The 14,305-nt window shown below is 48.7% G+C and overlaps 1 protein-coding gene across 1 annotated transcript in view; it reads right to left on the bottom strand.

The window, feature by feature from the left end:
- ILRUN (inflammation and lipid regulator with UBA-like and NBR1-like domains) overlaps positions 1–14,305 on the bottom strand; it is a 28,235-nt gene that overhangs the window by 11,802 nt on the left and 2,128 nt on the right. The window contains exons 2-3 of the mRNA XM_038162667.1: positions 4,590–4,744; positions 1,191–1,388 (exon numbers count right to left, since the gene is read on the bottom strand). Of these exons, the coding sequence (XP_038018595.1) occupies positions 1,191–1,388; positions 4,590–4,744 (353 nt within the window). The remainder of the gene's footprint in view (positions 1–1,190; positions 1,389–4,589; positions 4,745–14,305) is intronic.

The raw sequence follows: 14,305 nt of genomic DNA on the forward strand, positions 1-14,305 counted from the left end.
CCCACTGACCCCCTGCACACACCCAGACCTAACAGGGACCCCCTGCACACACCCACACCCACCAGTGACCCCCTGCGCACACCCACTGACCCCCTGCACACACCCAGAGCCACCAGGGACCCCCCCAGGCCCCATGCACGCCCCCCAAAGGCGGCTCGGGAGCGGCCCCGCAGCGCCCTCTGCCGCTCGCTCGCGGCCCTGCGGCCCAGGTGCCACCCCGGGCTCGGGCCCCCGCCCCAAACGGGACGAACGTCCGGGCCCCGGGATCGCCGGGCAGGACCTGGGGACAGCCGCCAGCAAAGCCACCAGCTCGGCTGCAGGGTAAGAGTCCCGCGGACTCAGAGCTTGGCAGCCAAAGGGGTTCAATCTTCAGGTCGTGTTCTGGCAAAAGTGACAACTTCTGGCAATGCAGGGACATGTCCCATTGTCCAGGGAACCTTCTGGAAACCCTGGGAAACCCTCGGCTTTGTGAGCATACAGGACCAGCAACACAAACTGGACAGGCTGTCCCACCTGCATGGGGATATCCCTCGGGGACACACCGTGTCCCCTCCAGACAACGAGGAGCTGCGTGGCAGTGCCAGGGCTGCCAGCACCCTCCTCCTGGGCACTGGTATTTTTGCCTCCATGTGCCAACACCACTCATTCAAGCCCTGAAACTTGGGATACTCCCAGCTGCCAACAGAGACACAAAGATGTTCTCAGTGTAAACTAAAGCTGGCAGAAAAGGGAGGGAAGGCTGCACTGAAGGCAGATGTTTGAGGCCCAGGCTGAAGCACCAGGCAAAATAGCCAAACGTGTTCTTTAAACAGAGGAATAGCTCACAGGGGATGGACTAAATCACTGCATTAAACCCTGGGCATTAACTTCCCACATGAGGTTTTCACCATTATTTTATGCTCATATGCAGCTCACAAAGCCAAGCAATGGAAAACTGGAAAAGAATCTCAACGAGGACCAACCAGGAAAGAGTCTCTGTGAGAGCTGTGCACATCCCTTTGTTTCCCAGAGTTTTATGTAATCTGTAATTTGTTCCAGTGCTTAGAAAACACTGACCAAGACAACAAAGCAGCTCCCTTGATGTTTTCCTCCACTCTGTGTTTTGTATTTAAGCCCAGGGCTGGCAGACCTCTGTCCCCGGCTCCATTTTGTCCCTGCAGGGTCCCGTGGGCAGGGAAGGGGCCACTCACCTCCGTAGTAGAGTCCCGTGGCAGTGCACATCCGCCACTGTCCCTGATACATTCCGGCGGTGCTGGGGCTGCACATCTGCACGCTGACATCAGCCATCTCCTGCGGCTCCAGGGACCTCACCATCACCATGTTCACGTGGCCAAACTGGTCTCCACCGACATACTTCAGGCAAACCCCTGGGGGCCACGCCTCTGTCCCTGGGATTAGACAGGAGAGGGAATTACTGACAGCGCACCAGGAAAAGCTTTGTCTGTTTGTGTAAGACTGGTTGAAACATGCTCGTTAAAGCAGTTGTGCAATTGTTGGACGGTCAAAGGAAACCAAGATGCACTGGACACAGCAGCAGTGGATGCTGAGGAGGCCTGGTTTTCAGAGCAGGCTTAACTGGCGCATTTAGGGACCAGCAGAACAATTCCTATTTGAGTAATCTCTATGTCTTTGTTACACAAAAAACTTCTCAAAGTCACAATGTAACAGCTTAAAAAAAAACCCCAAAATATTTAACCTATACACACCTCCCCTTCCCCAGGGCCTTCCCAAGGGCAGGGCTGTGTTGTATGCCCCTATTTCTGCCTCCCTCCATGAAGCTCCTGAACCATGCCACCTCAAATACCTGTCATTTATGCAAAGTGTTGGCAACGTGTCCTTTCAGGGATTCATTTCTTTCTAAGCCTGTTAGGAGTCTCAAGAGGAACTCATAGTTTGAGCTGTGACTGAAGTGCCAGCACTATTTCCTATATGGATTTATTTCTCTCCTTGCACCAACCCTTTTCTCAGGCTTGTGCAAAGGTGGCAAGAAGGGTTGTGAACACACAATTTATCTGTGGAGATGCATGTTTAGACTGCAGACACTGGGACTGACAGCGTGACCTGGCAATCAGAGAGACAGAAAACAGCTCCTGTGCGCAGGCACTGCTGCCAAAGATAACAAGTGCTGGGGCAGACAGAAAGAAAAAGCCTCTCTTCTGAGACTCCTGAAAAATCAGTTTAGCACAATTTTCTCTTGCTTATTCCCCAGTCACATCACATGACTAAGCCAAGGACTGAGAACACCTCCTGCTCAGCTGAGGCTGACGGAAATGGCTACGGAAAGCCTGAACCACCACGAAGCTTGGAACTGCTCCGTCTGGTCCGAGGCGAGCGCGCTGGAGGCTGCTCTGACCTGACATTACCTCAAGGAGCATCCTTTGCAACAGCTTGCCTGCTAATTTAATCCCTGTGGATACTCCAGGGAAGACAAGGCAAGGACTGGTTTTCTTGTCAAGTCCTTATTTCGGAATTCACAGCCTCGCAGGGAGAGCAGGATGTGCACGAGTGCAGCGGGATGTTCAGCGTGGGGGATGTAGCAGTGCAGCTGGAAAGGTGCTGAGAGAGCAGGGCTCTGAAAGAGGAGCTGGGTGTCTGGCTGACCTCAGCCTGGGGCATGGGGCACTTGAGCATGAAGCCTCATCTGCAGAGGTTGGCAGCCCAGCAACATGGTTTAGTTTAAATTATTTATGTGATTTTTATCAGGTTTAATGGCTTTAGGCTTGCAAGGTGCCTAGAACGCTGCAACTGATAAGCCTCATAAAATGAAATTATGATTATGTCATTCTATTTCAGTACACTCATCTCTCAGGAGATGATAAATTGCAGAGAGTGTCCTGCAGAGCCAGCAGCAGCTGGGGGCAGAGTGGGGAGAGGAAGCCAGGCTGTTGAATCCTGCTGCTCTTTCAGCAATGGTTTACGACACAAACTGCTCCTTTGGCAGACACCGTCCTGCAGGTACCAGAGCAGGGCACTGCTTTTACTGACACACAAGAGAACCTGACTGAACTGAGCTCACAGCTCGCACGCCTCAAACTGACAATCTCTGAGCTCTGCCTGTCACACTCATCAGGCCTGCAACGCTCCAGTGACACACGCCTCAGGTATTTTGTGTTCTAGAACTGAAGTCATGTAATCAAGGGCTCCCGTAGAGCTGTTAAAAACCTTGGCTCTGCTTCAGTTATCTGCCTAACAAGTAGATATTATCTGGAAACACTACAGCCCTTTGATACTATACCTTAATTAAAGCAAAGAATGGTTTTGAAATGCTGCAGCCCTCCTCACACTGCGCAGTCATAACCAGCACGTGAAGCTGCTCTTCACTAACCCTCAGCAGCGTGGCTGTACCAAGCCCTGGCCTCCAGCACCACCGTTAGGGCACAGATGGATGGTCTGACAAGCCAGGTCTGAACCACACAAAGGCCAAAACATGTCGGCCTCACCAGGAAATCCTAAATCAAGATGAGCTCCTGTCCCTCATTTTAGAAGGCCCAGGATTTCAGAAGGTGAAAAATTCCAAGAACAATGAAACAATCCCCTGAACTAGGATGCTAAATTAAGGCTGAATTTGCATCCAGGAAATGGCACATCAGAGGAACAAGGAAGGGAGGAGTCGGCCCAAGATAGAGGTGTAGTCATAACACACACAAATTGAGATACTGAGAGTGGAGAAACAAACCTAACACACTTACTAGATTTGTAAGAGCTGTATTTGGGACAGTCAGAAAAAAACTGCCAGTCAACTTTTCACAGTACTGGAGTTCAAGCAAGTTCCCTGTGTCACCCTTCCATTGTACTTTCAAACAGAAGGAAGCAGAAAAAGTACACTGAAATATTAAATCCTTCCTCTAGAACACATTCTCTATAAATCAGTGTTGTTAAACATGCTAATGAAATACTCTAAGATTTTTAGTGTGGTTTTAGTGTGGATATTCTGTCCAAGTACTGCAGCTACTCACAAGCAGAAACACTGAGAGCTGAACCTGACTCGAGATGACTCCCAGCATCACACCTCAGGGTGAGATTGCTCTCCCCCACACAAGTACAAGCAGGTCAATTAAATTCAGACACAGTGTTAAATGTTCAGGCAACATCCCATCACTGCACTGCTTGAGGACAAGGGCTTCCTCCACATCCATGGATCTCATTTTCCTCTCTGACTGCATCCCAGCAGATCCAGCACTGGGAATGCACTTTGCCCAGCCTCACTTCCTGGATCCCAGGCACTGCTTTGACTTATTTCAAACTGGAATGTGGTCTCTCCAGCCCTGCATCCTCTCAGAACATGAAAAGGCAATTCTGCCCAAGTGGACCTGCCACATGACCCTTGTGTCACCGCCTTGTTCCTCTCCGAGTTTCCTAGTTTGTTTGTGTGGTGTCATAGGGAACGAGACCGGTGACCTGACCGAGCTGCACCTCCCACCACAGAATGTTTGTGCCAACCCAAGAAGGGGAACTTGCACGGGCTGGCAGCACCTCAGGGTGGCTCCAGCCCAGGTGAGTGCACACGAGCTTCCTGCCTCGAGCCAGCGTCCCTCCCGCTGGATCCCAGCACCCGCCGTGTGGGGTTTGCTGCAGCACAAAGGCCTCACCTGTGTTCTGTATCCTCCACGTTTTTGTAAACTGGGTGTCAGGAGGGATGGACTCTCCTTCACCTATGGTGACATCTTCCACAAATGACATGGAGGGGACATTGATATTTGGACTCTCGAAATCATAGTAGGCTCCAATGGCAGCTTGTAGATTCCTGAAAAGGAAAAAAGCACATTACAACCTGGAGGGCAGCTGGGTCAGGCCCTTTGCACAGGTCATATGTCATCCTAAACAGGTCAGCAAAAACATCCAGGCTGTAATAACTCTGCTGCTCCTGTGTTTATAAAAGCTTTTATCTCTATCACATATGGATTCTCCAAGATAACAGAGCTCAAAATACAGCACTTTTTCTTGCCAGGGACACTAACTTAGATCACTTTTCTACTCTGCTTCTATTTTCCCTGGAAACTTTGGAACTTACAAGTCTTGGAGGCCTCTACTCCAACAGTTCTTTATGAAACTTGCTGAACAGTTCAGGAGACACCAAGAGAAGAGCTGTGTCACAAACACTGGACAGTTTCTTCACACCAGCCTTGTTACCTCAGCTAATTTCAAAAGGACCAACCAAACCTCTCCATTTTATTTTGGCACACAAGGTTCAAAAGGAGCACAAGAGGAACAAAACATGAAGAACACTCTTCTGATAACTCTCAGGGCCAAAGGGCACCAGTGGCTACAGATAATAACTGCAGCCTCGCTGGACTTTTTGAAACAGCATCAGGTACAAACTGTTTATTCATCAATAAAGTGCCTGTTCAGCTCTGGGTAGTCACAACTTGCAGGAACTTACAAACCACCTGAGTCAAAAGTTCTCAGTGAATAAAGATAAATGACAGTGCAAGTCTGTGATATATTAAGGACACTCAGAAAGCCACAATGCCATTGATTCCTGAGCCACGGTGTAGCTACAGCTCATGATAATTAATGTGAGAAGAACAACAGTCAGGCAGGAAGAGGATTCAGGAGCCTTAGCTCAGTTCCACGATATACTATTAAGTCATTATGTAAGTGTTTGGCAAGTCATGTAATTCCTCTGTTTATACATGTCTGAGAGGTTATGGCCCTGATTTACATGTTGTGAGTGGGTGCTGTGAGAATGGAGATGAGTAAAATCTCCCCAAACGAAATGGGCATAGCGACTGCTTTTTTTTATTCACGACTGCAGAAATCTGTGTTGCTTTTTTGAGCAGGATAGAAAAAAAAAAACCAAAACCAAGACTTCAGGAACTGGGAACCACCACCTAAAACCAAAGCCCTGCAGAAGCTGCTCTGTGTGGGCACAGTGACATATTGAGGGGCTGGATACTGGTGGGGTGTCATGTGTCCGAGTCAGACAGCCAAGGTGAAAGCAAGAGAAACATTTGCAGCGTGACCCTGAGCAAGAGCAAACACAGGGCTTTGTGGGGCTGCTTGCCAGCTGGAAAGAGGCTTGAAACAGTGAGTAAAGAAACTGCCTCCTGTTCAATTCCTACAGTGTTCATGGCAAAAAACCATTCAAATCAGACATTCTGGATAAAATCTGAACTGCATGGGAGCAGTGTCACTTTCTGCTCACAGAAAAGTCAGGGGACCCAAAGTGCAGCAGCTGACTGGGGGGCAGGAGTAGGGAGTAGAGAGGACCCAAAGAGCTCCACCGGTTTTGTAATCAATCCATCCATCACAGCCCCAGCAGCCAGCAGATAATCGCGGTGTGAGTCACAGGAGTTCCTGACATTCTGCTAAGGAGGCACTGGAGGAACGTCCTGCACAACATGGCCACGGGGATCGATCAGCAATTCAGCAGCCCCAGTGTCACAGCCAGACCTTTGCCATCCGTGCCGAGCGGACTTTGGTCCAACACAGGAGCCACCGGGTCCCGTGCTGTGGCCAGAACTCTGAATTCCAGAGCAGAAACCATTATTCAGCCTGAGGCGTTTTCTACTTAGGAGTGTCAGGGCTCTATTTAATCCCGCCAGCTCAGTCAAATGCTGCAGGAAGGGGCCATGTCACATTAGCCAGTAAACAGAGACAAATGCTCAGTTTTACGTCACCAACCGCCTGTTGCTTATACACTGCACAAGATTTACATAACTCACACCAGGGCTGTGCCAAGAGACTCCTGCTCGCTCACCCAGCTAACACCATGAGCTGGAGCTTAGTTTGCACTAGGATTTCTTCCTGTAGGACAGCAATCCAAGGCAAAAGGTATTGTAGGAGATACAAAAGACAGCAAGGCAGCTCTTTCTCTTCCTAATCCACTACTACATAACTACATTTTCAGATGGACCACAATACCTTGTGAGCAATCATTCTGGAATCGGTGGTACTGACATTTTATTGACACTGAGAGAAAAAATAAAAGCTCTGAGGGGCAGATTTCGACTGCAACTCTTTGCAAGGCAGCCTGGCTGTGTTTGTTTGCTGGGCTGCAAACAGGCCTCAGAAGGTAGTGGGCTATTTGTGCACACAGGCCTGGGGCCAGCACTCCCACCCCGGGGTCATATTTCAGCGTGCTTTGCCATTGGGAAACAACAACACTCCTCTGCAGCATGGAGTTAAAAACTAACTAAAGAACAACACATGCTGGAAACAGACTTGCCCGTTTGGGATCAAATACTGCCAAACCCACCTCCCCACTCCCACCGTATGATCTGTGTGATGGGGGATGTTTGGGGTGAGCCTTCTGTGTGTTTCAAGCCTCTTGGACTTCCCAGTAGAGAACTATAAAGAAGCTTCCAGAAACTAAAAGAAATTCGCAGTGGCAGAAGCCAAAGTCAGGATGACAAAGCAAATCTGCCTTGAGTTCACGTTCTTTGACACAGACAACCCCAGGAGATAGGGACAGGAGTGGCGGCGGTGGCAGCGCTCCGGGCCAGAGGCACCCCCAGCTCACACCTCACACAGCCCCTGGCTCTGTCCCACTCCTCCACCTAGGGGCAGTGCTCCCCCTGCTCCCTGGCCCCAAAACCCCCAAGATCAGTTGCAGAGCAGCACTCGGGGGAAAATGCCACTTGCAGAGGTGAACTCTCTGCAGTCTGGTGACGTGCAGGCAGCTGAACCCGAGCCCTTCTGCCACAGGCACAGCATCGGCGCAGCCACAACCAAGTGCGACCCTAACGACAGAGATGCCTCGGGGCAAACACACTCCAGGCCTTGAGATTAGTCTATTTTAAAATACATATTTGGGGCTTTTTAAGGTCTTTGCACAGCCCCAGCTGCAGACACTGCAGGGACAGACACAAGGGTCAGCCCTCAGAGAGGGTTATCATCTAAAGGCCTCTGCTCACACAGCCCTGCCTGCTTGATTTCACTCCTCAGGGTGACTTACACCACACCACCTACTACCCTCTGCTCTGTGCCATAGGAGATAAATTACTATCATAAAGCAAACAACTCTGCAAATCCAGCCAGTGTAATTGACATGATTGAGCTCTCCTAATTACAGGGGTAGCCATGCAGCTCTTTCTTCACAGGGCCCTCCAGGTCTCAGGCCCTCCTTACCTTCCCAAAATTAAGCAATTTTTCCATTTTTAGAGCAGTCCTGGACCACAGCAGTTTGTAGCCGTGCCACACTTACAGAGCAGGTCTGACAGGATCCAACTCCCAGGAAAAGCCTGCAGTCACAAGTCACCCCAGTGGTGGGGTGAGCCCAGGACTCAGCACTGTGCTCAATTTTAGTCCTGAGAGCAAGACTCCAGAGAGAGGGGATAGGAAGCAAGTACAGGTTGTAGCTCCACATTATCAACCAAATCCACTCTAATTCCGGGTATCCCTCTCCTTCCTCTCCAAGGGCATCCCATAACTCTTGGGTGACAAGTGCTTTTCCCACACAACATCAAAGTGTTCCTTTCCAGATCAATCCTTCTGCTCTGCTCTTCATTTCAAGCCTCAGGAGCTAAATTACAATACTCAGGTTAAAACCTTCTGTGCTAATAGCTCTGGTGACATCCCTTAACAACTCTTATGTGATAGCAAAGAGGTGGCTCCTCTTGAGCCCTTCTTTCCCTTCCCCGTTTTTCCAGACAGCCTTTTGTTATTTTAAACCAATATATTTAGCCATTAATAATTAAAGTAATTCAGTGTTCAAAATTAAAGAGAAACTCTTCCAAATCAGTTCACAAACTCAAGGCCTCCTTACACAACCTCCCTGTCCTGAAAGCAACCAGGATACAGGTAAATGGAAATTGTCTTTGAATTGATTGTATCAGACTTTCTTAGGAGACTGAAGCACAGAGGCTGCTGAGGCCTCAAGCAAAGCAGGGCACGGGCCCAAAACCCTTCTGCTCCCCAGGATATGGAGAATTCTTTCAGCATAGGGAAGCTCAGTATCTTGGAAGGAAAGCAGTACAAGCAGGTGCTTCAAACATCCAAGACAAGGGACATTGGAATTTGAACTAGAAATGTTAAGGGAATCTGCAAGCTTTCATATATTGTCAAATTACTTGATGAGAGAGCCAAAGATGTAATTTTTTTAAACAACAGATTTTTGGGGGGTATAAATTCAAATCAAATCACAGCTGAAGCTCAAGATCCAGCCTGTAAATTTCCCTCTCTCTGGCTCTTGCCCATGCCCACAGCACAGCACCCATCACGGCCCACTCCTGGAGAACACTGCAGGGCTCTGCTTCTCCTGAGCTGTGGGAGAACACAACAGACAGAATGCTCCCTGCAATGGCACCTTCCATTTGGAATTTCAGACTGCAGGGAGGCAGCCCTCAGGCCACGCAGAGACAGCCAGCAATATTTCTCATGTAACAAAGGGACCTGGTCATTGGAAGGAAGGTGCCAAGGCCTGTCCCTGTGGAGGAGCCAGGCAGGTGCCCTCAGCACTCACAGGGTGCAGTGTTTTGTCATGAGCCAAGCAACTCAGGTGACATCACCTGGAAATATGCAATGCAGATGCTGGGCAGTGCTAAACAGCACAATAAAATCTCCAGCACAGAACACGTGATGTAGGACACCTCGGACTCCTCCTGTAACTCAAGTCTCCACCTTCCCGGAGCTCCTCTCGCTCTCCAAATGCAGTGTGTAACCAGGCACCACAGCACCCCATAAGGTGCCTATTGTTAAAAACCAAAATAAACAGGGCAGCAGATGGACAGTTCCTCACTCCCAAATAATGGAACTTCTCTGCATGATACAGGGGGAGATGCATATGGGAGACATCCAAGTGAGGCAACCCCTTTTGTCTCTTCATGTCCACAATCTACTTGGATGTTCCTTACCCCAGCTCTTGGGAACCTGGATTGCTGATAATCCAGGCTGGGACATCTGCAACAGCTTCTGTGGCTCCTGGAGCAGGAGATGCCTCACTCCAAGCCTTGGAGGTGGCCACAGGGGGTGGGGGAAGAGGCACGCACATCAGGCTGCAGGGAAGCACTTCTACCTGCAGCTTTCAATTCAAACCTTCAGTAGGGATGACACATGGCAATTAAGTGCAAAGTCTCAAGATGTTTTGAAGGGCTGGAATTTTAATCAGTGAGTATCTTTCAGCAGACAGAATTTCAGAAAGCAAAATTACTGCGTCAGTTTTCTTCGTTCTTGACCCCTCTTATACTAAAGTTACACTAAATTCTATGTATGAAGTTGGGAAACTACATTATAAGATGTCTGATGATGGAAAAGGATCACTGAGGGAAGCTGAAAGCTTTAAGCTGAATTTACACAGCTGAAGGCAGGGGGGAAGATCTGACTAATTTAAAGCTTAGGTATTTTTTCACATGAAGACACAAAAAACATTGTTTCAGTTGAAAGCAGCAGTTCCACATACAAGTGGGGTGTTCTAGGAAGAAGACAGAAACCTGTGGTGACAGAAGCAATCATGTTTCTGCAGGGACAGCACGAGGAGAGAAACTGAGAGCCCACAGGAGAGGCAGTGTCCTCAGAGCCCCAAACCATCAAAGGAACTCACTTTCCCTGAGCAGCTTTAATGTGCACAGAAACACCAACAGCAGCTGCTGAAACCTTCCTGAGATACCAGCACAGGGCTGAGCACAGCACCTGAGCACAGCAAAGCACCTGAGCACCTGGGCACAGCACCTGGGCACAGCACCTGGGCACAGCACCCGGGCACAGCCCCTTGCCCAACAGCAGCACCACAATAACGGTGCTACAAGCAGGAGCCCCCAGCAGCTGAGCCCTCTCAAAGCAGTTGGTCCCAGCAGCTTTAAGGGGGGTGAAATATCCTGAGAATGTCCCAGCAGGAGCTGCCACTGAACACAGGCAACAGCTCTTCCCAGCGAAAGTCACTGCGAGCTGCCAGAAGCAGGAGATTCTGCAACTGCCGATTCCTCAGTACAAACCCTGTTACCAATCTGTAATTGTGATGAAAGTGAAACGGGATCAAGCTACAGAAACTGTCTGAGAACAAGTTGGGGCATGTTAGGCAGAGTCCAGCTGGACCAAAATTATATTGTACCCAATTCCCAATTCTGCTACAGTTACCTGCTTATGCTTTCATGCCACAGGCTCCAAATTTTTCAATGCTCTGTACCTTGGAGCACAATTACAGTATGTTCCACAGTTATAAATACAATTTCTTTAGAGTCTAGATTTCATTCAAAATAATCAGGTCAAACACTTGAGTTGCTCTGGAGAAGAGGTGTGGGTTTGGGTGGTTTTTTTTTTTTTAAATGCACTAGATAAAAGCTTCTAAGAAAATATTTTTAAATTGTTTAATTCTGTACTGTTGCTATTTTTAGTAGCATTAGGGAGACAGCTGTGGACACAGAGAGGCAGCAGTCTGGGATGGTTCACAGGCACTAAGAGACACCCACTGTGTTTCAAGTGAGCCACAACACACCAAACAGTTGAAAACCTCTTTTCCCTCCCCAGCCCAAGGGTGTAAATGAGCCCACACCCACCACAATCCACAGAGCTCCCCAGGCTGTCCTGACATCCTGGCAACAGCACACCAGCAACCACCAGATCTGCTTCTGGGGTGCCACTTCTGCCTGCGAGGACAGCATGTCACCAACTGGGTTACAGCAAGATGGACATCAAGTCCAAAGCCTCAGCTTCCTTCTTTCCTACTAAAGCTTATCAACACCCCATCAGTGTTTTGAGGCAACCCTTCTCACCAGATCTGGCCCAGCTGATCACCATAAACAAATATTAACCCAACCAGAGTCACACCGAGACACAGATTGCTCACAAACGTGTACTGAGTCACACAAAGAACACAGGACTCTGGTCTCTGTCACCTGATAAGGATGACGGGAGCTCCCACCCACTGCTGTCACTGCCCCATGGATGAGTGAGGTGGCGAGGAACAAAAACCCACAGGCATCCTCATGGAAGGATGATTTATTTGCAGAATCGGGTCTCAGTTTCCTGCCTCCTCCTTGACATGAGGATTCCCCACCGAAGGGAAGGGGTGTCAAAACCGACGAGGTTTGTACAGGGCAGTGGGGAAGTTCTCCTCACATTTGTCAGAACATGGATTCAATTTGAAAAGCAGCCCAAGCTCAGAAGACACCTGCATGCTGCAGGGGTCTGCAAACACCTGAGGTTAAAAATCAGGAGCAACGCTGGTGTGAGCCACTGTGGGAAACACATCCCGTGACAGTGAATCCCCTTGACCCAGCGTGTCCTGTTAAATTCTGAGCGTCCCGACTTCTCACACAAACACACCTCAGGTGTTCCTCTGAGGGGCACCTACACTTCATGTCAGTCATGGGAAAAGCAATTAAACTCCTGTCAGCTAAACCATGGCTTTAGGGTCCCAATCAAGGGCATCCACTTCTGGGCAATGCAGGTGTTTCGCTGGATAGAAAGACCTTGAAGAGCCCACCCACAGGGATGCCAACGTGAATCCAAAAGGCAACTGTAGCACAGAACTGCCTCACACCTGACCTGAGAGAGAACGAGGTTTTACTGCAGATTTCTGCACTATTTTCAGAGATTACTTATCTTCATGCAAAACATCACCTAGGGAGTGGTAGTTAAACATGACACAGCTACAAATTCGCCTAAATAGATGAAAAAACCACGAGGATCTCTAGAAGAGATCTGACAACCTTACAAATAATGATCTATCACCTAAAGCTGGATCCAAAAAGCTTTGTTACAATAATGCTTTTCCCCCCCCACACAATGGAAATCATCATTACCTGACACACTTCAATTAAATATCACACCTACTGCTCTGATAAAAATTCAGCTTTCTAAACAAGAGCTAAAAAGAGAATGTAAAGAAATATTACATGTAAATGATTGAAATATACATTAGCTCTTCCAAACTGGGAATCTCTGAGCCAGATACACTAAAATATGGATTTTAAATCCACCACCATTAGCTACTTCAAACTAATTCACTAATTTCTCATGGAATTAAAGCAGCTCCAAGCCTCTCACTCACAAAGCTGGCACACACTCCAATTAAATGAAAATCATTCCCTTTTCTTGTCCCAATACAATTTCCACGCCAGCTTTAGAGGAATCCAATGACTTTCATGGAGTTCCAGGAGCTCCTGCGAAGGCCAGCCAAGGCCAACAGGGTTCAGACCCGCACCTGCCCATCTCACAGATCACTGTGGAGCTGCAGGCAACCCGTGGGACTTCACTGCACCACAAAAACCCTCCTGGGAGCCCCCTCCCTGCCACCCGCGGTGGGGCCCCACAGCTGGAGGGGAGGGAGCAGAGCAAAGGGAACCGAGGGGGATTCGATCCTGGATGCAACAGTGGCAAAATGCCCTCCCCACTCCACTGGCCAGGGTTCCCTCCCAAGGAAGAAACGTTTTCAGCATCAAACAGTTCATTTTTGGTTCTGCTTTTTGAACGAAGCTCACTTTTGGTTTTAGGCCGAAAGTGAAAGCTCAGCATCTCCCTCTGCAGCCTCTCTGAATGGAAAATAAATAACTAAATGAAATAAATAACTAAATAGTAAAGCAGGATGGTGTGTGCTGCTGCTGGGCAATGCACAGCCAGGATCTCAGATCCATGCAGCACAGAAAACACACACAACTCTGGGAAAGTGTTTAATAAATACCAGGGAAAGACAAAGGGTTTAACCTGTATTTCCTGCAGATCAAGGAACAGCCTCTGAAACTTAGGATGCATATGTTCAACCCAAAGCATTTTTGCAGCACTTAATAAAGCCAGCTGGCAGCTCCGTAGCACTGCCCAAGCCTGACAGAGGTCTGAAGGGGCACTGAGCACTCCTGGGAACTGGAGAAGTGGACACTGACTTTTGGAGGCTACTTACAGGTATTCCTCCCCAGTCAGCCACTAATTTTTCCCCCTAGATTGGCCAAACAAGCTATTTAAAAATAATTCCTTTATTCCAGCAGTAGAGCTAATTCACTGTAAGTCCTCTGACCACAATTACTGATGATGGTGATGGAAATGATCTTTCAAAGCACATTAAGCTCTGAGTGTCCCCTAAGGTAAATGAGAGACACAAAGTGGGGAAGGAACTGTGGGTCTGGAGACAACAGTTCTTGCCAAAGAGCAGCTTTCACACCTGGGAACAAGTTCTAGTGAAACTATTGATGCGTTTGTTAATTAACCCACACTTGGGACACTCCAGAGAACCTGGAACACCCAACACGTGCATTTCTGTCACCCCACCGTGAGCTGCCTCTCCAATTCCTGCAGGTGAACGTCAATCCTGATGCAGAATTTCAGGGATCATCCCCGAAAGAACGTGTCACGACTTTAACACTTGGAAAAGTCATCTGATAGTCCCATCAAGACAAATTATTTGCAGGACGTGCTGGTGCCAGAAGGTTCTGAC

The sequence above is a fragment of the Motacilla alba genome, chromosome 26 (genome assembly GCF_015832195.1).
Source record: "Motacilla alba alba isolate MOTALB_02 chromosome 26, Motacilla_alba_V1.0_pri, whole genome shotgun sequence".
Classification (NCBI taxonomy): domain Eukaryota; kingdom Metazoa; phylum Chordata; class Aves; order Passeriformes; family Motacillidae; genus Motacilla; species Motacilla alba.